Source organism: Muntiacus reevesi, chromosome 15 (assembly GCF_963930625.1).
Source record: "Muntiacus reevesi chromosome 15, mMunRee1.1, whole genome shotgun sequence".
Lineage (NCBI taxonomy): Eukaryota > Metazoa > Chordata > Mammalia > Artiodactyla > Cervidae > Muntiacus > Muntiacus reevesi.
The window spans coordinates 14,596,840-14,623,024 of record NC_089263.1 but is presented as its reverse complement, the minus strand read 5'-3'; the positions used below and the strand labels follow the sequence as shown (position 1 = coordinate 14,623,024).

The window sequence follows — 26,185 nt, the reverse complement described above, 5'->3', positions numbered from 1 at the left end:
TTGGAGCAATTCTGATGTGTGTGTGGTGGTAGCTCATTGTGGTGTGAAATGGGTTTTTATGCAGGTCTTCTCACAGCTTTTAACATGGCCACGTGAATTACCAGTCTCTGAAAGAAAATGGTGAATAGAGTGTACACAATGTTTCCTAAACTTATTTTCTCTTGAGGTTCTTTTTTCCCTTTATATGAGCATATTAAAAGGTCTAATGTTCTGCAGAACACATTTTGGGAAGCATTACATCATTTGATTGTAATATTATTTTTAGCTTTGTTCTCTGTGATAATTATGAACAAGTGTTTACCACACGATAATTTAGAATCAGGTGGCATAGATGCAGAGGTTAATAGAATGTAAGAGTTAAAGGAGGATGCTTAAGAGATTTGTGCTGGGCTGTTTTTGAGAAGCAGTGGTTTTCTTGAATAACTAAATGTCAGTTTGTTTTTCTCTGTACTTGTTTCCCTAGCCCAGTCCAGATGGGCCTCAGATCTCAAGTGGAGCTCAGCAAAGCTGAAGCTGACATCCTGGCTACATTTTCCTTATCAGTGCTCAGATAATAATCATAACAACAACAATAATGATAATAAAAAATCAAATTTATGTTGATCACATCTGTGCTAGGCCCTGTGTTAAGCAGTATTCATGAATTATCTTCTCAAATCCCCAGTGTGGGTACTAGTATTGCACCCACTTTACAGATGAGTAAACTGAGGCACAGAGTGACCAGTAGATTGCACACAGGTAGCAGGAGGTGGCAGAGTCAGGATCTGAACCTGGGGTCTTGGCACTTGGGCTGTGTTCTTGAACCACTCTGCTACATATCCTACATGCATGCTTGCTAAGTTGCTTCAGTTGTGTTTGACTCTGTGAGACCCTCGGGACTGTAGCCCACCAGGCTGTGTCTAGGGGATTCCCCAGGCAAGAATACTGGAGTGGGTTGCTATTTCCTTTTCCAGGGGATCTTCTCAACCCAGGGATCAAACCTGTATCTCTTGCGTCTCCTGCATTGGCAGGTGGGTTCTTTACCACTAGTGCTGCCTGGGAAGCCTGGTATATATCCTACCACCTTCCTGGTGGCTCAGCTGGTAAAAAAATCTGACTGCAGTGTGGGAGACCTGAGTTTGAGCCCTGGCTTGGGAAGATCCCCTGGAGAAGGGAATGGCTACCCACTCCAGCATTCTGGCCTGCAGAATTCCATGGACTGTATAGTTCATGGGGTCGCAAAGAGTTGGACACAACTGAGTGAGTGACTTTCACTTCACCTTCCAAAAAGGCGGATCAGCCTAAAGAAGATTTTTGCTTGTCTTAACTGCACAGCATTTGTAGGATTTCCAGTCCAGAATTTGCCTCCCTAGAGTCATCATCATCCCAGTTGCCCTTGCTGTTCCCTCTCACCTGCCAGGACATACATCACTTGTTCTCCTGTGAATGTCTCCCTGTGCTTGTTCTTCTCGTCCTGTGTCAAGGCCACCTCCTTTATCCAGGCCTAACCTGAACTCTCGGCTATTCACACACACACACACACACACACACACACACGAAAACTTCTACCTGGTTTCGTTGTCTCTGGGTTTCCCCTAAAAATCGGGACTTGCATCCCCAGCAGCAGCATCTTTCCAGATCCCCGCTCTACATGACACACCACTCTTACTTCAACAACCACCTTCAGGGCTCCTTTTGCTCAAAGGATAATTCCTGGTCCCTGAGCAGGGCATTCAGACTGGCTGCTATTTACCTCCCCAGTCTATCCCCCGTGATTGCCCCTTTTTGGGTCCTCTGGTGTGGGCGGAGCTTCATTGCTGCCCGAACAAGTGAAGCCATGCCTAGCTCTGCGCCCCTGCCTCGCCCTGTTCTCCAGCCTGCAGTGCCCTCCTCTCTGTTGTCTGCTTCCCTGAGCGCTTGGCAGCCCTTGGAAGTCCCCCAACCCCTAGGATGCTATTTCAGCAGAACTCAGCCTATGGTGATCTCTCCCTTCTCTGAACCCCCTGAGAGAATGAGACAACCTGGGACATTGGTCATCTGTCCAACTTCTTCAGCCTCAGTCTTATTTATTGTAAACTGAGTGTAAAAACAGCCCCTGCTTCATAGGGTTCTTGCCCTGGTTGGAAGATGCTACAAAACTTAGCACTGTCCCTGGGTTAAAGCCACAAAGCCTCCCATAAGTGAAAGATAATGTTATCGATAATCAAGATTGTCATTTTTGTGATGCATGATGCTTTGTGTTGTTTGACTGTCTCATGATGGGTAGACCTCTTGAGAGTGGGGATCCAGTTGTATCATACCTAATGCACTACCTTGAGCACCAAGGATCCCGGGGAATGTTTGTTGAGAATGGCCAAACAATCTTGAACCTGGGAATCAGAAGTTCAGTGTCAGTCCTAGCTCTGCAGGCAACTCCATGTGTGACCTTGACTTGGCCCCTTGGACTCCCGGTTTCTTCCACTGTGAATCATCCCTAACATGCTCTTTGAGGCTGGCTTCAAATCCAAGCCCTGATATTGGTTCCCTGTGTTACTTTGGGCACATTCTGAGTCCTCTTCGCCCTCCATGTCTTCATCTGTGAGATGAAGAGAACAGCACTACTTCTTTATTGGCTGTGAGGATAATGAGATGGTGCTGGTTACATGCTCATCTTAGTTGCTCTTCTGGTTGCTTTGTTATTGCTGTTTAGCTGATAAACACTAGACTTGCTAATGTTTTCGAATGTATGTATTTCCTGGTGTTGCCATAACAAAGTACTATGCATTGAATGGCTTAAACAAAGAAGTTGATGGTATCAAAGTGCCACAGTCTAGAAATCCAAAATCAAGGTGCTGGTTTTAATCAGCCCTGATGAGGGGGCTTGGTTCCTTCGAGGGCTGTGAGCTATGTCTTTCTCCTACCTTCTGGTGGCCTCAGGCATCCCTTGTCTTGTTAGTGGTATCCTTCCTGTGTCTGTAGCATCTTCTCTATGCGTGTCTGTCTCCACATCTAGATTTCCCCCTTTAATAAGGTCACCAGTCATCTTGGATTATCGGCCACCCTAATGACCTGATTTTAACTTGATTACCTCTGTAACAATGTAGTTCCTAAAAAGGTCATATTATGAGGTTCTGGAAGTTAGGGTTTCAGTATACCATTTTTTCCCAACTCAACCCATAACAGAGAAAATGATTAATTATTGTATTCTCTAGAAAATACTTTGCTGAAAAAATGAGTTGGCATTTCTTAATGAAAGAGGGAAAAACCCACAACACTTGACAGCGAGTCTTCCTGACTCCACGACACCTGACATTCACAGCAGTCCATTTAACTGGATATGATGAGCAGAATTCGTTTTGACAAAGATCTGCTTCTTTCCACAAAGTGAGTCCCAGGACCTTTGCCCCGAGTGGTATTTCCCACACGTGCTTTTGGAATTGCATATCTATCATTTTTGTTTCATGACATTTTTGCAGAACCCCCAGGATGAAAATAGCACACCAGATCTCAGGCAGTTGGCATCCTCTCTCCATTTTTTATAGCACTCTGCTAAGTTCTCATGCTGTTTACATGTGATTTATATTCCTCCTGTGGTCCTAAACAGATATAATAAAAACAGATTTAGAATATTAATTTGACATGGTTCAGTCTGGCATGATCTAATACAAATTTATTTATCTGTAAGATAAAGATACAGACAGTTTTCTTCTCTTTCTGATCGTTGTAGGAATTAGGGATAAAGGATGTGGTACATCTAGCACAATTTCTGGTGCCCAGGATACATCGTTAAATGGTGGTTCCAGACCTAGTGAGCATTGGAGTTATAGGGATGTGATTAGGACAGGGTCTGCTGGGCTTCGCGGGTGGTTCAAATGGTGAAGAATCTGCCTGCACCGTGGGAGACCTGGTTCCATCCCTGGGTGGAGAAGATCCCCTGGAGAAGGGAATGGTTACCCACTCCGGTATTGTTGTCTTGAGAATTCCACGGGTAGAGGAGCCTGGCAGGCTACAATCCATGGGGTTGCAAAGAGTCAGGCATAATTGAGCAATGGAGCATGCGTACATGCACGCAATAATATTTCATTGCTGGGCATGGAAATCAACAGATGGACCCAGTGATTGGAATTGGGAAACAAGGTAAGGCCTTGGGTCCGACAATCCTGGGCCCTGGTTCCCAGAACTGGAGCTAGGAAGAAAAAAGAGCAGAATAACATCAAGGTTTAAATAGTGTTGATCTATTAGAAATGGATAGCCAACAAAGTCCTGCTGTCTAGCACAGGGAAACCTGCTCAACGTTATGTGGCAGCCTGGATGGGAGGGGAGTGTGGGGGAGAATGGATGCATTTGTGTATATGGATGAGTCTCTTTCCTGTCCACCTGAAACTATAATATTGTTAATCGGCAATACTCCCGTGTAAAATAAAAAGTTTTAAAAAGGCTTAAAGAGTGCTTACCAAGCGAGTCTGACATTATCCTGAGCACTTTAAGCACAACCTCATGAGTTAAGTACTATTGATTATCTCCAGTTTGCAGATGAGAAAATCGAGGCTCAGAAACATGTGCATGATCACACAGCCACTAAACAGCAGGATCGAATTTCAGACACAAGCTCTCTGACCCTAGGTCTTCAGCACTGTTCTTACCTATTTAAGGCAAAAGCAGTGACATCAGAGTAGCCCTGGAACCACAATGCTGAGTATCAAAAGTGAGCTGGGCCTTGGGAAAAATGGTCCTAGATATTTCTTAGCCATACATTTCTAGGTATAAAATTGCACAGACACTTCTTGACAGTTAGAAAAACTGGTCTTCTCATAACAGAAGCTGAGCTGTACTAAACCTGCCCTGTTGCCAAAAGCTTGATTAATTCTAACAGAAAATCCGTAACACAAAATCATCTTGTATTGAAAAATCTCTTGCCCACTTTACATTTCATTCTTGTATTAATATAAGACTTGACTCCTTTCATGGGTTAATCAATGCTTCCAAGGGCTCTCTGACCACTGATCTTTCTCACTGATTTGAGGCTCATTTATTTGATATGAATCTGATGTCTAATCCAGTTGTCCTCTACCTTACACATGAAGCCTTGGCACGAATAAATGTATTTGTTCAATTCTGAGAGTAATTTGCTAGAATTTCTACATTTCATAACAGTCATTTCTTTCTTTCACTCCAGAGCATAACCTTGAGTAGCAGAACAAATCAGGCCAGTCAGCAAGCTGCCAAGTGCTGTGGGCGCCTTGTCAAGGAGAACAGCTGGGCCCATTTCTAATCAACGTTCAACACACCACCTTTGGATTGCTGAAGGAGACCAGGCCAGACTTTGAAACTTTCCAAAGACTTCCAATAGCCTCTGAATGCAAAAGACAAAGGGTGTCAAGTTCACCCAAGAAGTCTACATTTAAACCTCTGTACCTAGCATGGATGATGGTTATTGAAACAGCCCAAACCGCTGTCACAGTGAAAGGAATATAGCTCAAGAGGCAAGCAGGCAGTCCCAGAAGCGAGGAATGGATGACTATAAATATCAGGACAACTATGAGGGCTATGCCCCCACCGATGGCTACTATCGTGGCAATGAGTCCAATGCAGACGAGGATGCCCAGAGCGACGTTACGGAAGGCCACGATGAGGAAGACGAGATCTACGAAGGCGAGTACCAGGGCATCCCTCACCCAGATGACGTCAAGGCCAAGCAGGCCAAGATGGCGCCCTCCAGGGCAGACGGTCTTCGGGGCCAGGCAGACCTGCTGGCCGAGCGGATGGAAGACGAGGAGCAGCTGGCGCACCAGTACGAGACCATCATTGATGAGTGTGGCCACGGACGCTTCCAGTGGACCCTCTTTTTTGTTCTGGGTTTGGCCCTGATGGCTGACGGGGTGGAAGTGTTCGTGGTGAGTTTTGCCCTGCCCAGTGCCGAGAAGGACATGTGTCTCTCTAGTTCCAAGAAAGGAATGCTTGGTAAGTAGAAATTTTCAGAGCCCGTACTCTTTGTGGCGTGAAAATCTGAAGTGGGAAAGAGCGGTGTAATTTGTATAGCACTTGTCACTCTTAGGTGTCTTAAATCTACCATAATGTCCTTGCAGCACTATCATTTTACATCCATTTTTATCTCAGAGAATTTAATAGGCACAGATTTACAAAGCTGATAGATACTGGAGCTTAGGTTCCTACTGAGAACTGTCTGACTCTCAAGACTTTAGTTCTTTTTTCCAAGTCTTTTTAAAAAAAAATTGAAGTATGGCCGATGTACAGTATTATATAAGTTACAGTCATACAAATAGGGATTCACAAATTTTAAAGGTTATGCTTCCTTTTCCTCCTCCCCGAGAGTCTGATTTCTCTCTTCTTCATATTAAATCATCTTTCATATCCAAATAACAAATTTGTTTTGTGTGTGTGTGTGTGTGTGTGTTTCTTCCACTCAGTCCTCCTCTCTGTGACTTTCCAGAGTCCATTAGCATCCGCTCCTAGTTTCTCTTGTATATAAGTGTTAGTGGGCTGAATGCCCATGTGTCTTGGTGATAAATGCTGGGCTGAGCCACCCGCAGAGCCCCTGCAGGCTGTTGGGAGCCACACTGTGAAGCACAGATGGAGTCCGTGGGATGGAGGATGGGAGCTTGGCAAATCCTTGATGAGACTAGCACCATCAGAGCCAGACTTCAGTTATCAGGGCTTGAGGCACAGAGAATTTTGTGAAGTTAGAGAGAGTGTGGGCTTAAATAGTGTGGCATAGAAGAGATTCATCAAAATATAGACAGGGCTTGTCTTGGACATTAAATGTCCTACAAAACATATTCATTCTCTAAATTCACAGTCCATACAATTGATTCTTTAGCAAACGTACAGTTTCATAGAGGTTACCGTGACTCAGGTTCTTACTCAAGACCGAGACACTTTAATAGTTATCACCCTCAAAATCCATCCAGTTCATTCCTTCAACAGATTCTTGTGTATCATGTTTTAGTCTTTCTGCTCCAGCCCTGGAGGAAAAATATTGAACAAGGTAGGTGTCCTTGCCTCTCAAAGAACTTATATAAAGTAGGACAAACAGGCATTAACAGAGAATTATTTGATTATGGTAGGGATGCATGCTTTCAAACATTTTGTGCCATTCTGGCCCCACTGCCTGCTTTAGAGCAGGGATTGACAAACATTTTCTCTACAGGTCTAGATGGTCTCTGTGGCCACTACTCAACTCTGCCTCTAGCACAAAAGAAGCCATAGACAATATGCAAACAAACGGGCACAACTGTTCCAATAAAACTTTATTTAGAAAAAATGTAGCAGGCTGAATGTAGCCTGTGGGTTTTAGTTCATTGGCCCCTGATTTACAGCCACAATAAATAGGACTAGGATATAAAATGGAGAAAATATCTACATAAAGAACTATCCCTGGAGGCTTTTAAAAATGGTTTTATAGACTCACAGATGTAGTAAATAGATTTGTGGTTGCAAAGGGATGTGGGGGTAGGGGAGGGAAGGAATGGGAGTCTGGGATTAGCAGAGGCAAACTGTTATATATAGGGTGGATACACAGTAAGGTCAAACAGGGAACTATATTCAATATTCTGTGATAAGCTATAATGGAAAATAATATGAAAAAACACCTATCTATATATAGAGAGACCTATATATTTGAATCACTTTGCTGAATAGAAAAAATTTACACAACATTTTAAATCAGCTATACTTCAATAAAATATTTAAAAAAGAAGCATACAGGCCAATATCCCTAATGACTATAAATGTAAAAAAAAAATCAACCTTAAAAAAGTAAATTCTAACACAAGCTACAACATGGATGAAACGAGTTACACTAAATGAAATAAACCACACACACCCACGTTTTTTATTTACTCCTGTTTAATTAAAGTTAAAGGGACCTTTAAAATTATGAGATCTCTGTGAGGTATGGTTATCAGGGAACCAAGAGACCAAGTACATACAAACAAAAGAAATGACTCAAGAAGCAAGATGTCACCCAGAGTTTTTTTTTTTTTTAATTATTTTAAAATAGTAAAAAGTTATTATTATTTTTATCAGCAAAATTCTGCTGTCTCTTCAAGTTTCAATAGACTTTTTTAAAAGGGCAAAAACAAAATGAATCCCAACCCCCTGACCAAACAAAATGGTTGCCTGTTGATCTAAACATTTCCAAGACCATTATTTTGTTTTGTGGTATTCTCGACTGAAACCCTAGATTCCTATTAGTCCAAATTGGTGTGTCGGTAATGATTTCATGCCCTCTTGGTCTCTCCACTAGCCTGGTACCCGACAACCTCATTAACAGCCAGCTCCCAGGGCAAATGCTGGGAATTGAAGAAGCACAGTCCCAATCTGGAGGACTCACGCTTGTGAAGTTTTGCTTTCAGTGTTTATGATGAAGATGCTATGACTCAGCCCAAGAGGGGCAGGCAGACCCTTGACAGAGATGGACTCCCAGCTGCACTTTTGGGGCCCCCTTAATGGATCCAGCGGGGTGGGTGACTGGAGAGTCTCATCAGGCTGGCTTCTCCATGCGTTGTTTCATGTTAGCTTCATAGTCACCATGATGCTTATAGGAATTTTTATCCCATTTGTACATATCAGGGAGCAGACTTGGTGAGCTGTATTTGATGGCACATAGTAATTGCTGGAGCTGGAATTTCAACCCAGGTCTTTCTGATTTTAGGGTCTGCTCATTCTGCTACACCATACAGCCTTTCTTTCATGCAGTCTTTAAGGAAGGAGGTCATGCCATGGGGCAGACTTCTCTCTAGTTATCAGGCACCCCATAGGGTACCTGAACACCGTGAATTGCTTCCAACAGAGAGGTAGCATGGTGTGGGGGCATGCTGCCAGTGTGGATACTAGTGTCCATCAACAAGGTTTTGGCAACCGGCTTTGTCATTTAGCTTTTTTGGCAAGTGACCTTGGGCAAGCCATCACTTCTTTAATGATCAGTTTTCCTATATATGGAATAGGGTAATGATACATCTGTTGTGAGGATTATATGCAATAAAGCTGGTAAGGTCCATGCTAAACTACTGCTAAACTACTGCTAGTTCTTGTTCAGTTCAGTCCAATTCAATCGCTCGGTTGTGTCTGACTCTTTGCAACCCCATGAATCTCAGCAAGCCAGGCCTCCCTGTCCATCACCAACTCCCAGAGCTTACTCAAACCCATGTCTATCAAGTTGGTGATGCCATCCAGCCATCTCATCCTCTGTCGTCCCCTTCTCCTCCCAGCATCAGGGTCTTTTCCAATGAGTCAACTCTTCATATCAGGTGGCCAAAGTACTGGAGTTTCAGCTTCAGCATCAGTCCTTCCAATGAACACCCAGGACTGATCTCCTTTAGGATGGACTGGTTGGATCTCCTTGCAGTCCAAGGGACTCTCAGGAATCTTCTCCAACACCACAGTTCAAAAGCATCAATTCTTCTGTGCTCAGCTTTCTTCATAGTCCAACTCTCACATCCATACATAGTTCTTGTTACTTTGTGTTATTACAGTCTCCCTGCAGCATTTATAGTGAGTTACAGTTCCCTGGTGGCTCAGTGCTAAAGAATCTGCCTGCTAATGCAGGAGACGCAAGAGACACGGGTTCAATCCCTGGTCTGGAAATATCCCCTGGAGAAGGAAATGGCAACCCACTCCAGTACTCTAGCCTGGGAAATCCCATGGACAGAGGAGCCTGGTGGGCTACATCCATGGGGTTGAGAAGAGTCAGATATGACTGAAGCAACTTAGCACAGTTGCAACGAGATCACGGAACAGCCTGGATCCTGCAGCCAAGGGGACCCTGCCTCCTCCAATTCTTAGGAGCGTGACTTTGGGAATTACTTAGCTTCTCTGTGTTCAGTTTCCTTCTCTGCAAAATGGAGCCCCTGAGGATGTCTTACTTCATAGACTTTTTGAGGACTAAATGAGTTTAATGCATTTAACTTGCCTGAAACAGTGGCTGCCCATCATAGGTGCTCAGATATTTTAATTATTATTGCTAAGGTTGTTTCTTTCTTTCTTTTTAAATAAACACATTCTAAGAAATAATTATGCTTAGTCGCTCAGTTGTGTCCAACTCTTTGTGACCCCATGGACTATAGCTGGCCAGGCTCCTCTGTCCATGGGGTTTATTTATTATTTATTTGGACTGCTCTGGGTCTTAGCTGAGACTTGAGGGATTTTCTTTGTGGCCACAGGATCTTCCATCTTCCTGGTGGCATGTGGGATCTTTAGCTGTGGCATGTGAGGTCTCGTTCTCCTACCAGGAATCAAACCCAGGCCCCCTTCATTGGGAGTGCAGAGTCTTACCCAGTGGACCACCAAGGCAGTCCCTGTTGAGGTTGCTGTCGTTACTAAGTTGATGGCTTGATCATGGTGACTCACCCAAATTCAGGACACGATTTTCTCAGGTGATGTTAGACATTCCTTTCACCCAAAATTATTTATAGTAGGCTTTTAAGGTCAAGCTTCCCTACCTAGGCTGGTGAAAAGACCTTTTCTTTCAGGTGCTAAGCTAGCCTCTCTTTCCCCTTCCTAGTGTTTTCTTATAAGACAATTTTTTAGAGGAATTTTAGATTCACAGACAAATTGAGAAGAAGTTATGTAGAGATTTAGCTTATGTCTTTGCCCCTACACACGTATAGTTTCCTCCTATTATCCACATCCTCTTCCAGAGTGTACATTGTTATAACTGATGAACCTACACTGACACATCTTAATCACCCAAAGTCCATAGTTTATTTTGATTAATACCTTTGAGTGTAATCTTGGTGTGATACATTCAATGGGCTGGAAAAATGTATAATAATACATATCCATCATTATAGTGTCTTACAGAGTATTTTTACTGCCTTAAAAATTTTTCATGTTCCATCTATTCATCCCTTCCCTCTTCCCCAATTTCTGGAAACCACTGATTTTTTTTTTTTTTTTTCACTGTCTTCATAAGGTTTTGCCTTTTCCAGAATTTCATACAACTGGACATATAGTATGTAACCGTTTCAAATTGGCTTCTTTTGCTCAGTAATATGCATTTAAGTTTCCTCCCTGTCTTTGCATGGATTGATAACACATGACTTTCTAGGGTTGAATAATATTCCATTATTTGTATATACCACAGTTTATTTATCCATTCGCCTACCAAAGGGCATCTTGGTTGCTTCCAAGTTTTGATGATTGTGAATAAAGCAGCTATAAATGTCCATGTGCAGGTTTTTGTATGGATAGTTAGTTTTCAGCTCCTTTTGGTATCAAGGCGTGTGATTGCTGGGTTGTATGGGAAGAATAAGTTTGGTTTTGTAAGAGACTGCCAAACTGTCTCCTAAAGGGACTGCACCATTTTGCATTCCCAGCAGCGTGTGTGAGAGTTTCTGTTGCTCCACATCCTCAGCAGTATATGATGTCTTCAGTGTTCTGGATTTGGTCATTCTAACAGGTGTGATATGGTATCTTGCTGTTTTAACTTGCATTACTCTGATGACCTATGATGTGGAGCATCATTCCATATACTTATCTGCTTTCTGTATACCTTCTGTATGGCTTCCCTGGGGGCTCAGCAGTAAAGAATCGGCCTACCAATGAAGGAGACATGGGTTCAGTGCCTGGGTTGAGAGGATCCCCTGGAAGAGGAAATGGCAACCCTCTCCGGTATTCTTGTCTGGGAAATCCCATGGACAGAGGAACCTGGTGGGCTACAGTCCATGGGGCTCACAGAAGAGTCAGACACGACTTGGTGACTGAACAAGCATGCCTGCTTTGGTGAAGGGTCTATTAAGGCCTTTGAAAGTGAAAGTGAAAGTCGCTCAGTCGTGTCCGACTCTGTGTGACTCCATGGACTGTAACCCGCCAGGCTCCTCTGTCCATGGGATTCTCCAAGCAAGAATACTGGAGCTGTTAAATTAGGTTTTTTACTTTCTTATTGTTGAGTTTTAAGAGTTATTTGTAGTTTTTGGATAATGGTCTTTTATCAGATGTCTTTTTTTTTTCACTTTTTTCCCATTTATTTTTATTAGTTGGAGGTTAATTACTTTACAATATTGTAGTGGTTTTTGTCATACATTGACATGAATCAGCCATGGATTTACATGTATTCCCCATCCTGATCTCCCCTCCCACCTCCCTCTCTATCCGATCCCTCTGGGTCTTTTGCAAATATTTTCTATCAGTCTGTAAGCTGTCTTCTCCTTCTCTTAACTCTTGTTATTTTAAAAAGAAACTGGAGGAGTTGCCTGTGGTCTAGTGGTTAGGATTCAGTACTTTCACTGCCCTGGCCCAAGTTCAGTACCTGGTGGGGGAACTGAAATCTCTCAAACCATGTAGTTCTGCCAAAAAGAAAAAGAAAAAAAAGACACTGAAAGTGATGCCTCTAGACTTGACCCTAGTTAATGCTCCAGGGAAAGAGTTCAGAGGGAGAACTCCTCCCATTCCCAAATTCAGACCTCAAATTGTGAACTATTTTGTTATTTTTCTTCCTGGAAATGGATGAATCCATTCAGAAGATAAAAGAAGCATCCCCAGGCCAGGTAACAAAAATATCTAGGTGCTGCTGTGCCACTTTGCTGAGCTTTTAGAAAGATGAAAGTTTGCTTCCTTCAAGGGTTGTATTTTAGTGGGTCACATCTAAAACTGTCTCATTTGGGGAAGAAAAAGGCCCATGAAAAACGTTAGCATTCAAGGCTCAGCCCTGTTTCTTTTTCTTTTCTTTTTTTACAGTTTCAGCAGTTGTTTCTTTTTTTAAATTTATTTTGAATTGAAGGATAATTACAATATTGTGTTGGTTTCTGCCATACAGCCACATGGATCAGCCATAGGTGTAGAGGTGTCCCCTCCCTTTTGAACCTCCCTCCTACCCCATCCCACCCCTCTAGGTTGTCACAGAGCCCCAGTTTGAGTTCCCTGAGTCAGACAGCAAATTCCTACTGGCTATCTATTTTACATATGGTAGTGTATATGTTTCCATGGCAATCTCTCCGTTCCTCCCACCCTCTTCTTCCTGCCCCCACCTGCCATGTCCACAAGTCTGTTCTCTATGTCTGTGTCTCCATGACTGCCCTGCAAAGAGGTTCATCAGTCTTTCTAGGTTCCACATAAATGTGTGTTAATATACAATATTTGTTTTTCTTCAGCCCTTTCTCTTATGAAGGAGTTAGTCCCCTTTAAGACAAGAAGAATGCATTCATCTGTTAGTTAAATTCGTTATTCTTATTTTTAGAAAGATTACTGAACATTTCCATGTAGTATTCCCTCGTGGCAATGCAAGGCAGGCAGGTCCCAGCACTCAGAGTTTTGCTCTAATGGTGAAAATAAAGTTGACACAAGAACATAGAATACCAAACAGCACTATGCAATTATGCAATGCAGTGTTCAGTGTTATCCCTTTTACTGAGATGTGAAGGAAACAGACAGTGTAAGGGATAGAACCTGAGGTTGGCAGGTTGCAGAGTTGAGTGGCCTGTTTTTACATCTGCTCTTCTGTTCAGTGATTGTGTATTCTTGTGCTGATTTTGAAGTCTTCCTCTTAAAGACTTCCATGATTTTAGGTGTTTGATGAATGAATCTATACTTCTTTTTAATCCCTTTTAGTTACTATTTATGTATTTTCTGGTTATATTTAGGAAAAAAATAATTTAAAATGACTTGAAGAAGTTAAGGACTATCTGGCATGACATTTGCTTTTTCAAATGACATCGAATTGTTGGCATCTCTAATCCTTATTTCCTTATAGCTAGGACAGTACTTACTGTTCATGACACGTGAAACAAACCAACAGCATCCTTCTCTGCCTGCATTTGGTAAATTACCACCAGGGTTTTTCCATAATTGTAGAACTACTCCTTAAGCTGGAACTGTGGGTGATTCCCACCTTCATGCTGATCAGAAGAAAGAGAGCTCTGCTTTTAGGCCAGAGTTCCATTTTTGCCTTCAAATTTGGATTTCCTGAAAGGATCTAGTTGCTCTGTGGGTATTTTATTGGCTGTTAGGTTTTCTCGCTATCAGCAGTGGGAAGGCTCAGGGCGTCCTACGGCTTCAGACAGTGATTTAGAACCTAACAGGGGACCCCTGGGGCTTGATGTCTATATGAGCTAAGGGAGGACATGGAGCAATGTCAGATGGACTGGATTCATTAGAATAAATTGTGCACTGAATTTCCATAGTGGCTCAGAGATGGATGTATTACTCTACTGTCATGAAAGATTATCCTTTAATTGTTTTATATGCAAATTCATAGTGAGCATCAGGGCAGAACACTTGATTTATGAGCCACTTTGTCTTGAGCCCCGAATTCAGAGTGTCAATTCCTGAAAGGAGGGGCCACCTATACCCCAGAGCCTGGCACACAATATGTACTCAATAAATACTTATTTAGTATCATGGAAACAAATACTCATGATGGTGAAGTCCACCACTAGGAATTTTCATATAATCTTTTTGTGTTTGATTGTATCAGTTGTTTTTATGACTTTTTAGATCATGGTATTCTTTAGAATAGAAAGAAAGCCAAGGGCTCCCTTAACAAAGTCTATACTGTTTGCCATGTTTAGGAGTGTGGGCTTGACTGCACAGGCAATGGAAGAGCTTTTAATGGAGAGTTATTAAATGACTTTGAGGAAGGGAGTGACAAGCTGGTGTAAGATGATGACTTTACTCCAGTAATTTTGGTCCTGGGCGTGGTTCTAGGGGAAAAGAATCTTAAGGATATGTTTACTGAATTGATTCTGGAGCTTCTGGAATCAGTTCTCCAAACTGGTTAGATTGAAAGACACCATTGACTCTGTTTCCTATAGCAAAGAGAGCACTTTCGTGTTCACAACATGATGTGGCCAAAGGGATATACAAAAATTTAATTGGATACTCCTATTCAGATATTTAAAAGAGACAAGGATCTGGGTGACCATTTTTGTTAGACTAACATTTTTGTTAAATTAATGAGTGTGAGGTTGGCTGGTTGCTCCTGATGTCATTGACAAAGTGGGAAAAGAAATGAAGGAACTCAGGGCTCGAATTCCTAGCACCAGGCACTGCATAAATGACTCCAAATCTTCTGTGTCTGCCCTGAAGGAGATGATTATCTCCTGAGACTGCTGACAACAAAACCCAGAATCTCATCCTCTAAGTGGCTAAATTACAAGTGCAGGGTTGAATTCCCAGCCTCACAGAATGTCTTCTGTTGATAGTCAAGAAATGAGATCCTGGAAATTGGCATGGGGATGTATGGGAAGACCCTGATGAAGCTGAGGGCACTGAACTCCTAAATTTTGACGAGTCTTCTTTGCCAGTAGAAGCAGCCTCTCCCCCCGTGTTAACCCTGCTTTGATTAGGAAGCTGTAATTGCCTCCTTTGTGGCAGTTGCCTTGCAAAATATAGTTGATTCTCCTGAAGACCTCACCCCGACCCTCTTCCTCTGGACTTGTATAACTAGACTCAAGTTGCTGCAGGTCCCTAAAAGTAAGGGTCAAAGTGAGACTCATGAAGAAGTCTTTGCATTGCATGCATGCTCAGTCGTGTCCTGACCCCTTGTGACCCCATGGACTGTACCCTGCCAGGGTCCTCTGCTCATGGGATTCCCCAGGCAAGAATACTGGAGTGGCTTGCCATTTCCTTTTCCAGGGGACTTTCCTGAGCCAGGGATCAAACCTGTGTCTCTTCGTTGGCAGGCATGTTCTTTACCACTGAGCTACCTGGGAAGCCTATGAGGAGGTCTGTTACACTGCAAAAGAACTACTTGCTTTTCTAATTTACACAGAAGTTCAGGAAACATGTGTGGGAATGGATATTAAGGGTGTGGGGTAATGGGGAAGGAAAATAAAATTGAATTGGGCCACACTAATTGATATGGACCTGCTTAACAGAAATTCAACATTCAATATTGAAGATCGAGGAGTTAAAAAAGGCTCTAACAGTTTGGTTAGTTGGGTGGCTAAAATATGAACCAGATGTTGGCTCACAGCATATGAACTTGAGTGCCAGACCTGCCTAGGTTCCATGTAGAGGAAGAGATTCAAAGGCTTAAGGAGATTGGAACATTAGAGTGGGTTTGTCATTTAAAACCTGTGCACCGTCTTGGGAGGGTCCTCATGTATCTTTCACTGTGACTGTGAGAAGCAAATTGTGAGGCCACCTCCTAACATCCTTGAAGAGCTTTATGATCACTCATTTTTTTTTAAATAAGATAAGCAATCTTTTTTTAAGCTTTAGTTTTTAGTTTTTGGTTGTGCTGGGCCTTTGTTGCTGTGTGCTGGCCTTCTCTAGTGGCGGGGAGGGGGGGGCTACTCTTCCTTTTGGCGCGTGGGCTTCTCACTGTGGTGGCATCTCTTGCTTCGGGGCACGGGCTCTGGTGGCAGGGGCTACAGTAGTTGTAGCGTGTGGATTCAGTAGTTGTGGCGCACGGACTAAGTTGTCCTGTGGCCTGTGGAATCTTCTCGGACCTGGGATCGATCCTATGTACCCTGCATTGGCAGGTGGATTCTTATCCGTGGGGCCATCAGGGAAGTCCTCTGTGATCACTCGTAAATGCAAGCCGGACCTCACGGTGGGGACTTCTGCCACTGCAGTGAGAAACCCAAGTGCAGTAGGAGTAATTGGACCCTGGGTGGCAGGGGTCAAGTGGCAGCACTTAACCTCCAAAGTCAAGGTGGGGGTGATTACTGTAATGGACCACAGAGTCAAAAGAGTGACCGGAATAGCCTGACTCTTGGAGACTGAGGTATTCCCAGAAGTGGAATACATAGGAAGCTTACTAAATTCTCATTTGATCTGTGTAAACAGAAAGATTCCAGGTCAAGGGAGCAAAAGTCTAACCTGTCTCAACAAACAGTCACAGTTCCTCAATCATTTCCCAGGTTTGAGCCAGTTGATAAGCCCCAAATCCATGAATGGAGTGGAGGCTGGGTCTCCTTAAGGAAAGGATCACAGTACCCTTGCCCAAAATTTATACTGGTTAATCTTTCTCCCAGTTTCTCCCAGGGGACTTTTGGCTTTCTACCAGGGTGATTGTGCATTGGGGAAAAGGAAATAATCAGACGTTTTGAGGATTACGGGATCTGGACTGACACTAATTCCAGGAGATTCACAACATCACAGTGGTGTATCAGTCAGACTAGGAACAATGGAAGTCAGGTGGTCAGTGGAGTTTTGGCTCAGGTCCATCTCACGGTGGGCCTAGTAGGTCCCCAAATCCGCTCAGTGACTATTTCCCCAGTTCTGGAATGTCTAATGGGAGGAGATATATTTAGCAACTAGCAAAATCCTCACATTGATGAAGAATGAATTGTCAGATGGGAGAGCTGCCTGAAGGTTATTGGATTAGTCCAAGGGGAAATATGAAATTCCTGGACTATTATGTAGAGGAAATAGTAGAGGCTGTTTGAGTGTTTTGAAAAATTGAGATTTTTATGTGGAGCTTTAAAATGTTTCTGCTATAAGCATCATTTTTTCTTATTTAATTTATTCAAGGAAGAAAACAGATGACTTATGCAAAGAAGACAAGCTCTCTCAACTTCAAGAGGTTTACATTTTTACACAGCTGGTTGTGTTTATTATAATAAGATCAGTGAATTCATAGTCAGAGGGTTGACTATTACAAAGCTAGTGAGTAAATTCAATTTTCTGTAACAAACATACATTGAAGAAAAACAATTTCCTCTAAAACCAACCAACCTACCAGCTAATCAACCAACCCCAAAATCAGCATCGTAATTAATTTCAAGATGAGAGGTAATTTCACAGTTAACCATTGGGGTTAAGAAAACCCTTGCAAAGAGAATGTCTTGAAACAAAATCATCATCTTTATGATGTTGGCTACATGTTAAGTATGGATTTAGCTTTGAGTGAGGCACTTTTCCCGCTTGTCTCTGCTATTTTGTGTGTGTGCATGCGTGTGTGTGCCTTTCAACTAAGTCCTACATCAAAGGATAGAGCCTACCTCAGTCTGAAAACACTTGTGTCAACAACTGCTAATTATTAACCACTTGTTCAAATTTACAGATCCTGGATTTCTACTCTGATTTTAATCAAGATTGAATCAAAGCTATTTGGAGTTCTCTGTGTGTGTGTTTTACTTTTACATGGAGTAAATAGCATTGTGTAAAGAAAGCGGGAGAAGAAATAGGAGGAGGAGAAGGGGAAAGAGGAGGAGGAGAGGAAGAAGAAGAGGGGAAGGGGAGGGAGGTGGGGGGAGGGAAGGGAGAATAAGAGGAATCCTTAGCTCTCAGGGCTGTTGGAAGAATTGGTTGAGAGTGGTAAAGAACCCGCCTGCCAATGCAGGGGACATAAGAGACTTGAGTTCGATCCCTTGGTCAGGAAGATCCCCTGGAGGAGGGTGTGATAACCCATTCCAGTATTCTTGCCTGGAGAATCCCACGGGCAGAGGAACCTGGGGGGCTACAGTCCATATGGTCACATAGAATTGGACATGACTGAAGTGACTTACCATGCCACTGTGCTAACTGTCCAGTGTAGGGTCTGCACACAGTAAGTAATCAATTAATAATCACTCTGTTCTTGTGATCCATCTCCAACAGATGATGTTCAGCTTCCAATCTGTTTGAACTTCTGTTGTAGCAAAGATGTCTCAGTACATTCTGTCTACACTGCTTGCAGAACATCTTTGGCCATGATTCCTTCAAAGATTTGAAGGGCTTTTTTTCCCCTCCACAGTTGTAAGCACACTCCTTGAGATCTAAATAAAAGATCTTTGCTAACTAATGGTTTACTAATTTTTGGAATAGAAATGTGATATTTATTAATTTGTATGGATTCCCCTATATTTGTCCCTACCATGGAAAACTTTAATGAACTAGAAAAAGTCCCATGTAAGTGCACATTTGTCATGTTGTTCAGTTGTTGAGTCATGTCCAACTCTTTGTGACGCCATGGACTCCACTCCTGGAGTCTGTCCTTCACTGTCTCCTGGAGTTTGCTTAAATTCGTGTCCATTCTGTTGGTGATGCTCTCATACCTCTCATCCTCTGCTGCCCCCTTCTTCTTTTGCCTTCAATCTTTCCCAGCATCAGGGTCCAATGAGTCTGCTCTTCACTTGAGCTGACCAAAGTACTGGAGCTTCAGTTTAACCCACACACTTGAAAATATAATCTTCAGATTGTGGAAAATAAAACAGGAATGACTAGGAGAAATCCTTAAGTCAACTATTATATCTACTAGGAATGCAGGGCAAGTTGCAGGGTCAGGCATTGGCTGGATATATATGCATAAATACACACACACACACACACACACACACATATATACCTAGCTCATTCTCTGTACAAGTGTATGTATTGTTGTCGTTTAGTTTCCAAGTCATGCCCAACTCTTTGCGACCCCCTGGACTGTAGTTCACCAGGTTCCTCTGTCTATGGCATTTCCCGGGCAAGAATACTAGATTGGGTTGCCGTTTCCTTCTCCAGGGGATCTTCCCAACCCAGGGATCAAACCTGCGCCTCCTGTATGGCAAGCAGATTCTTAACCACTGACCCACCAGAGAAGCTCCACATATGTGTATACACATAAAACCAAAAGTGACTCCAGATATTGCAAAATGTCGCCTGGGGGCATGAAATCACCCCCAGTTGAGAACCGCTGCTCAAGGCGGGTGGTTCTCCCCTCTGTCTGCCCTTCTGAGCCACCTGAAGAGCTGTTAAAAAAAGGAAAAAGCATCCACGCCCTGTGCTAGAATAATGATGTCAGAGTCTCTGTGGGTGAGGTGTGGCGGAGCGTTTTGTGGTCACCAGCAGCGGTCTGCTGACTGTGTAGTGCGGCCAGCGTAGAGAATTAGGCAGTTGACACGGGGACGCAGGGTCAGCAGGAGCTGCTGGTTGTCAGAGTTTGACCTCTCCCCAGATGGCTTCCTTCTCATATCCGTGGGGATGGATGGGATGTTTGCACACACCTTAACCAGCAGGAAAAAAAAAAAAAAAATGGGGCTGTACCCAAAGACCTTGCTTCCGTTTGCTCAGTGCTTCAGGGGTTATCAGTGATTTTCACAGATGCTCACGCCTGATCTTCAAATGACCCTGCGAGGCGATCAGAGAGGTAATCCCCAGTTTACAGGGTGAGGGAAGTGCTGCTTGGAGACCTTAAGTGATACATGTGGTTGCTAAGGTAGGTCTCTTGTCCTCCGTTGTCGCTCACTGCCACTCGTGTTCACGGTGGGGTACTTTATAGCAATGAGGTTGCAAGGTTTATTTTCTCATATATGGATTTCTTCATAGAAAACAAAGAACTGATGCTAAAGGGTCCATTATTTCCCAGTGCTGATGCAAAGTCTGTTACCTTTCTTTTAAATTAAAAGCAAGCTATAATAATCATGCTACTACCACCAGCAATAGTTACAATTTGATAAACTCTTTTGTACTGGAATGCATGGGTGCTCAGTCATGTCCAACTGTTTGCAACCTCATGGATGGTAGCCCACCAGACTTCTCTGTCCGTGGGATTTTCCAGGCAAGAATACTGGAGTGGGTTGCCATTTCCTTCTCCAGGGGATCTTCCTGATCCAGGGATCAAATCTGGGTCTCCTGTATTGCAGGAAGATTTTTTGCCAACTGAGCTACCAGCAAGTTACAATGTGATGAACTTTTTTGTACTGCGTGTTAAGTTGTTTCAATCATGTCTGACTGTGACTCCATGGACTGTAGCCCGCATGGAATTTCCCAGGCAAGAATACTGGAGTCGGTTTCCATTTCCTCCTCCAGGGATCTTCTCCACCCGCGGATCAAAGCCGTGTCTCTCATGTCTCCTACATTGGCAGGTGGGTTCTTTACCACCAGTGCCACCTCTTTTATACTAAGTATTTTAAATATGACTTTTCTGATGCTTGGAACAACCTACAAGGGAAGCATTCTTTTCATCCTTTTAAAATAACTTTTTTTTTTTTCACCAAAAACACTTAGTCTCTAAGAAGTTAATGTAACTTGTCAGAACTAGTTAGTGACAGCTCTAGGAGTTGAAACCAGCTATATCTGCCTTGAAAGTCCATTGCTTCTACCTTGCCGTTCCCTCTGTGGAACATGTTCCTATGTGCTCACTGCATATGTAACCTTGAGCAACCTTTATGCAAAACGCATCACTCTGTTAAGATGCAGTTGCCAATTAAGCACTGGTTCTCCATCAGCGTGCTGGAGTCAGTTACAGCGTATTTCTGTAGGTGAGAGGGTGATGTAGTCTACATCCCAGCCAGAATTCAGGAAGGCAAGGAATCTGCAGTGATCTGATACTTAGGCACCTGTGTCAGCCCAGAAGAGGCCACTATATTGCTGAAGAGCCTCACTGCCATCCTCCCATGAAAAGGGTCCCAAGAAATGCTCCAGAGCAAGGGAGCTCAGGAGGCACCAAGGACTTTTCCACCCTCCCCCTGCCAGGAATCACAGCAGATAGTGCAGAACATCAGAACTCGTAGAACATTTTAAAAAGGCACCCATGTTTTGCAAGTGAACAAGGAGAAATATTATATCTTACAAAGCATTTATCATGACACTGCCAGCCAGAAGTGACTGCCATACAGTTGTAATTCATCATGTAATTGAAGACAGAAAATGTCAGTCCAGTCATGCTTGATTGAAAATTTCTGTTTCTAGCTCTGTATAAGAATTGACTATAATACATAAGTATTTTTATTATAACTCAACCCATACACATACCACATATGCCAAACATCTGCACGGAACATTTCCTGATCTTTGGTGTTCTGTTTTATTCTAATATTAAGGTTTTATATTTTGAAAAAATGATGCACATCAGAAGTCTTTATATGAAAGAATTTCTTTATTGCCTTTCCTTTATTTTCTTGTAAGGGCAACTCCTTCATTACTTCTGCAATGGATTCTCTTCATATAAGATTATTATGTCGATTGTATCAACATTTGGCATATGCTAAAATAAATTTCTTGGAGAGATGTTAATCTTTTCTGTGACTGAATAGCAATAATAAATAGAAAATTAGAAATAAAAAAAAAATTGACATCCAATGTGGAGTTTATGACTGTACAGCTATAATGCCCCTTTGCAGGCCAGTGGCTGTAAAATCTCTCTGTATTTTTAACTCTTACACAGCATAAGCCCAGATGAATTGGTTTTGTTCTTTGCAACAGATTGAATTTTAATTTCCAAAGAGTCTCAGATATTAGCAGGGCAGGGGAGAGAGATGGAAGAGTCAGATAGATGGTCTTAGAAATGTAATAGCTTTTGACATGTACTCTGGGGTCCAAGAGCAGACTGAATGTAAACTCGTTTCTCTCCATGGGGACTGGCCCAGACTGCTGAAATATGCAGAGTGAGCATCTTTTGTTTCAACACTGGAGATTCTGTTGACTCAGAGGCATTCATCAGTCCCCACTGGTGATGTGCAGCAATTAGAAGTCCCATCCTTTCCTTGGCCTCTCTTCCTCACCTCTCCTTGGGTCCTAAAAAGGGAAGTCTTATAATCTGTAACACAGGCTATAAGGCAAAAGCCGTTACCTACAACCTTATAGTATTTAGAAGGAGAATGGATAAAGGAGAACTCTGGACAAGCCCTTTCTTTCTTTTTAAAAACTTATTATTTATCTATTTGGCTTTGCTGTGTCTTAGCTGCAGCAGGTGGGGTTTTTTATTTGTGACGTGTGAACTCTTAGTGGCAGCATGTGAGATCTGGCTCCCTGATCAGGGATGGAACCCAGCCCCCTGCATGTAGAGTGAGGGAAGTCCCCCTGGAGGATTTTAATTGCAGCTTTACCGTCACTCTTTTCATTATAATTCTTGGTGATTTCCATAAGCATTTCCCAATATCCTGGTTTCCTTATTCCTTAAGGTCTTCTGCAATGATAGCCCCCTCCCAATCACTTACTGTCCTGGTCTTACCCTAGGTCTTACTATTATCAGTAACCCCAACCCCTCCAAAAATCCCAACACCGAGTACCCGCTTCTGTCTTTGTAACTCACCTCATCCATTCTTCCAACTCTCCGAATTGTTCAACCTCAGGACAGCAACACCCTGTTGGTCTGTCCCTCACCACACTCTTGTCCTAATGACGTTCTTCCCTGGACTTTAATCCTGCGGACAGAACCATCACCATTCCCTGCATAGACCATCAATTTCTTGTGCTTCTCTAGTTTGTCGCATTCACCAGCTCTGCTTGCTCCTCACTCTTCCTGAGTCTGCATCCCGTAGCTGAACGTGGCTGGTGAGCAACACAGCTTGTCGTCCACTGGCCTTACTTTAAATTCATTGTCAAGAACCTCAAGGGGGCCCTGTGCCGCCAGCATCATCCTTCATTTCCCTGAACCACTCACTTGCCCACACTCCTCGATGACTGTTTCATGCCTCACCCTCTATTCTCCAGCTCCCAGCACCTCCTCAGCGTAATGAGCTCAGTGCTTCTTTCACTGAGAAAGCAGAAGGAGTGTCCAGAAAGGGGTCCCACAGTGCCCACCGCCACATCAGCTTCCTAGCTGCCTCTGGTCTTCCCCCTTCTTCCTGTGGCCATGGACGAGCCGTGGGGCTCCCCTGTCCAATCTCAGGCTTCATGCCTCTCCCCTTTCACTTCCCCAGGGTCCCACTTTCATAATTTTCACCTTCCTCTCCATCACTGATTTCTCTCTTTGGAGTCATTCCCATCAGTGCACAAACATGCTACTGTTTCTCTAATTCTGACTCCACACACATCTCTTCCATTTTTAGTAAAACCCACTAAATCCAAGTTCTCACTTCCCATTCTCACTTGACTTTGAGCAGAAGTTAGTCCCCAATGCTTCAGAAGACTGTTCTTGTCTAGATCACCCCCACGTGGTCCAATCTCAGTCCTGCTCGTTCCTGACCTGCTGGTAGCCACTATAAGAGGTGATCTTTCCTGCCTCCTTGGTACACTTTCTTTGTTGGACATCTAGGCTATCCCTGCCTCCAGTTTTCCTGCTGTTTCCCTGGCCACTCCTTCTCATTCTCCACTGCTGGTTTCTCTTCATCCTCCTGACCCTTTAACACTGGAACATGTCAATACTCAGCCAGAGAAGGTCCTCTCTCTCCCCACTCTTTTGGAGATCTGAAATGCCGGGCTGGATGAAGCACAAGCTGGATTCAAGATTGCCAGGGAAATATCAGTAACCTCAGATAAGCAGACGACACCAACCTTATGACAAAAAGCAAAGAGGAACTAAAGAGCCTCTTGATAAAAGTGAAAGAGGAGAGTGAAAAAGTTGGCTTAAAACTCAGCATTCAAAAAATAAAGATCATGGCATCTGGTCTCATCCCTTCATGGCAAATAGATGGGGAAACAATGGAAACAGTGACAAACTTTATTTTCTTGGGCTCCAAAAATCACTGCAGATGGTGACTGCAGTCATAAAATTAAACGATGCTTGCTCTTTGGAAGAAAAGCTATGACAAAACTAGACAGCATATTAAAAAGCAGAGACATCAGTTTGCTGACAAAGGTCCATCTAGTGAAAGTTATGGTTTTTCCAGTAGTCATGTATGAATGTGAGAATTGGACCATAAAGAAAGCTGAGCACCAAAGAATTGATGCTTTTGAACTGTGGTGTTGGAGAAGACTCTTGAGAGTCCCTTGGACTGCAAGGAGATCCAATCAGTCCATCTTAAAGAAAATCAGTCCTGAATGTTCATTGGAAGGACTGATACTGAAGCTCCAATACTTTGGCTACCTGGTGTGAAGAGCTGACTCATTGGAAAAAGACCCTGATGCTGGGAAAGATTGAAAGCAGGAGGAGAAGGGGATGACAGAGGACAAGATGGTTGGATGGCATCACCGGCTCAATGGACATGAGTTTGAGCAAGCTTTGGGAGCTGGTGATGGACAGGGAAGCCTGGCGTGCTGCAGTCCATGGGGTCGCAGAGTCAGATATGACTGAGTGACTGAACTGAACTGAATTTGCCTAATCTCTGCTTCATATGTCATCCATTCTCTTGACTTTATTTTAAAAATTTAAAATATTTGCTTATGTATTTAGCTGAGTTGGGTTTTAGCTAAAGTATTTGAGATCTTTTGTTGCAGTTCACAGATTCTCTAGTTGTGGCATGTGGGGTCTTAGTTCCCTGAACGGGGATTGAACTCACTTCCCCTACATTGCAAGGCAAATTCTTAACCACTGGACCACCAGGGAAGTTTCTTGACCCTACCTTTAAAATACATCCAGAATCCAGCCACGTTTTACTGCTTCCACTGCCACCGATCACCCTGCCCCAGGTGGTCAATGTCACTCACTTGAGTTTATAATGGCCTTCTAACTGGCCTTTGTGAATCCATCTATTGGAGGGAGAGACCCCTGTGGATGGGTGGCTGGGGAAGCTTTGGCCTGAACTATGGGAAGGAGCCAGCCATGCAAAGATCTGAACATGCCAGACAGAGAACCAAGCAGTGTGAAAACTCAGATGGGAAAGAGCATAGAGCATCACTTGTGTGTGCGTGCTAAGTTTCTCAGTAGTGTCCAAATCTTTGCGACCCTGTGGACTGTAGCCCTCCAGGCTCCTCTGTCCATGGGATCTCCCAGGCAAGAATACGGGAGTGGGTTGCCATTTCCTCCTCCAGGGGATCTTCTCAACCCCGGGATCAAACCCAGGTCTCTTGCATTGCAGGCATTGCAGGCAGATTCTTTACCCTCTGGGCCACCAAAGGTAAAGAGAAAAGAGTAATTGTCATAGGAATAAAAAAAATTAAGAGGTCTGATCCATGAGATACATTTTATTTCAACAAAAGTGTGAATACTCACTGTCCTAACATACTAATATTAAAACCTGCCCAGATCTCTGTCACAGGATTCTCAAACAGTGGGTGAAAATAATTGTTTGGTTAGCTCAGTTCAGTTCACTTGCTCAGTCGTGTCTGACTTTTTGTGACCCCATGCAGTGTAGCCCACCAGTCTCCTCTGTCCATGAGATTCCCCAGGCAAGAATCCTGGGAGTGGGTTGCTGTGCCCACCTCCAGGGGATCTTCCTGACCCAGGGATCAAATCTGTGTCTCATGTCTCCTGCATCAACAGGTGGGTTCTTTATCATTAGCGCCACCTGGGAAGCCCATAGCCGCATAGGCTCTTATTTAAAGTGAGAAAGAGCATGTAGGCAAGCACTGGACCTTCAAAAGATATACAGGCATAATCCCTAGGGTCCTATTCTTATATGAACTTGTCTCCAGCTAAAACCACCAAGATCTGTGCAAGAAATCTTCTCTTTGGGAAGACCTCAAGGCAGAAGTTCTCAGTGGGATTTTCTCATCCCTCTGGCTTTTGTTCCAGCCATTTTGAGTAACCAGTTATGCC

General features: G+C 43.3%; 1 protein-coding gene across 3 annotated transcripts in view; it reads left to right on the top strand.

Moving 5' to 3' along the window:
- Nucleotides 1–5,359: 5,359 nt before the first annotated feature.
- SV2B (synaptic vesicle glycoprotein 2B) overlaps nt 5,360–26,185 on the top strand; it is a 92,799-nt gene continuing 71,973 nt past the window's right edge. For all 3 annotated transcript variants that reach the window (XM_065906455.1, XM_065906453.1, XM_065906452.1), the window contains exon 1: nt 5,360–5,919. In XM_065906455.1, coding sequence (XP_065762527.1) covers nt 5,469–5,919 — 451 coding nt within the window. In that variant the 5' untranslated portion in view covers nt 5,360–5,468. The remainder of the gene's footprint in view (nt 5,920–26,185) is intronic.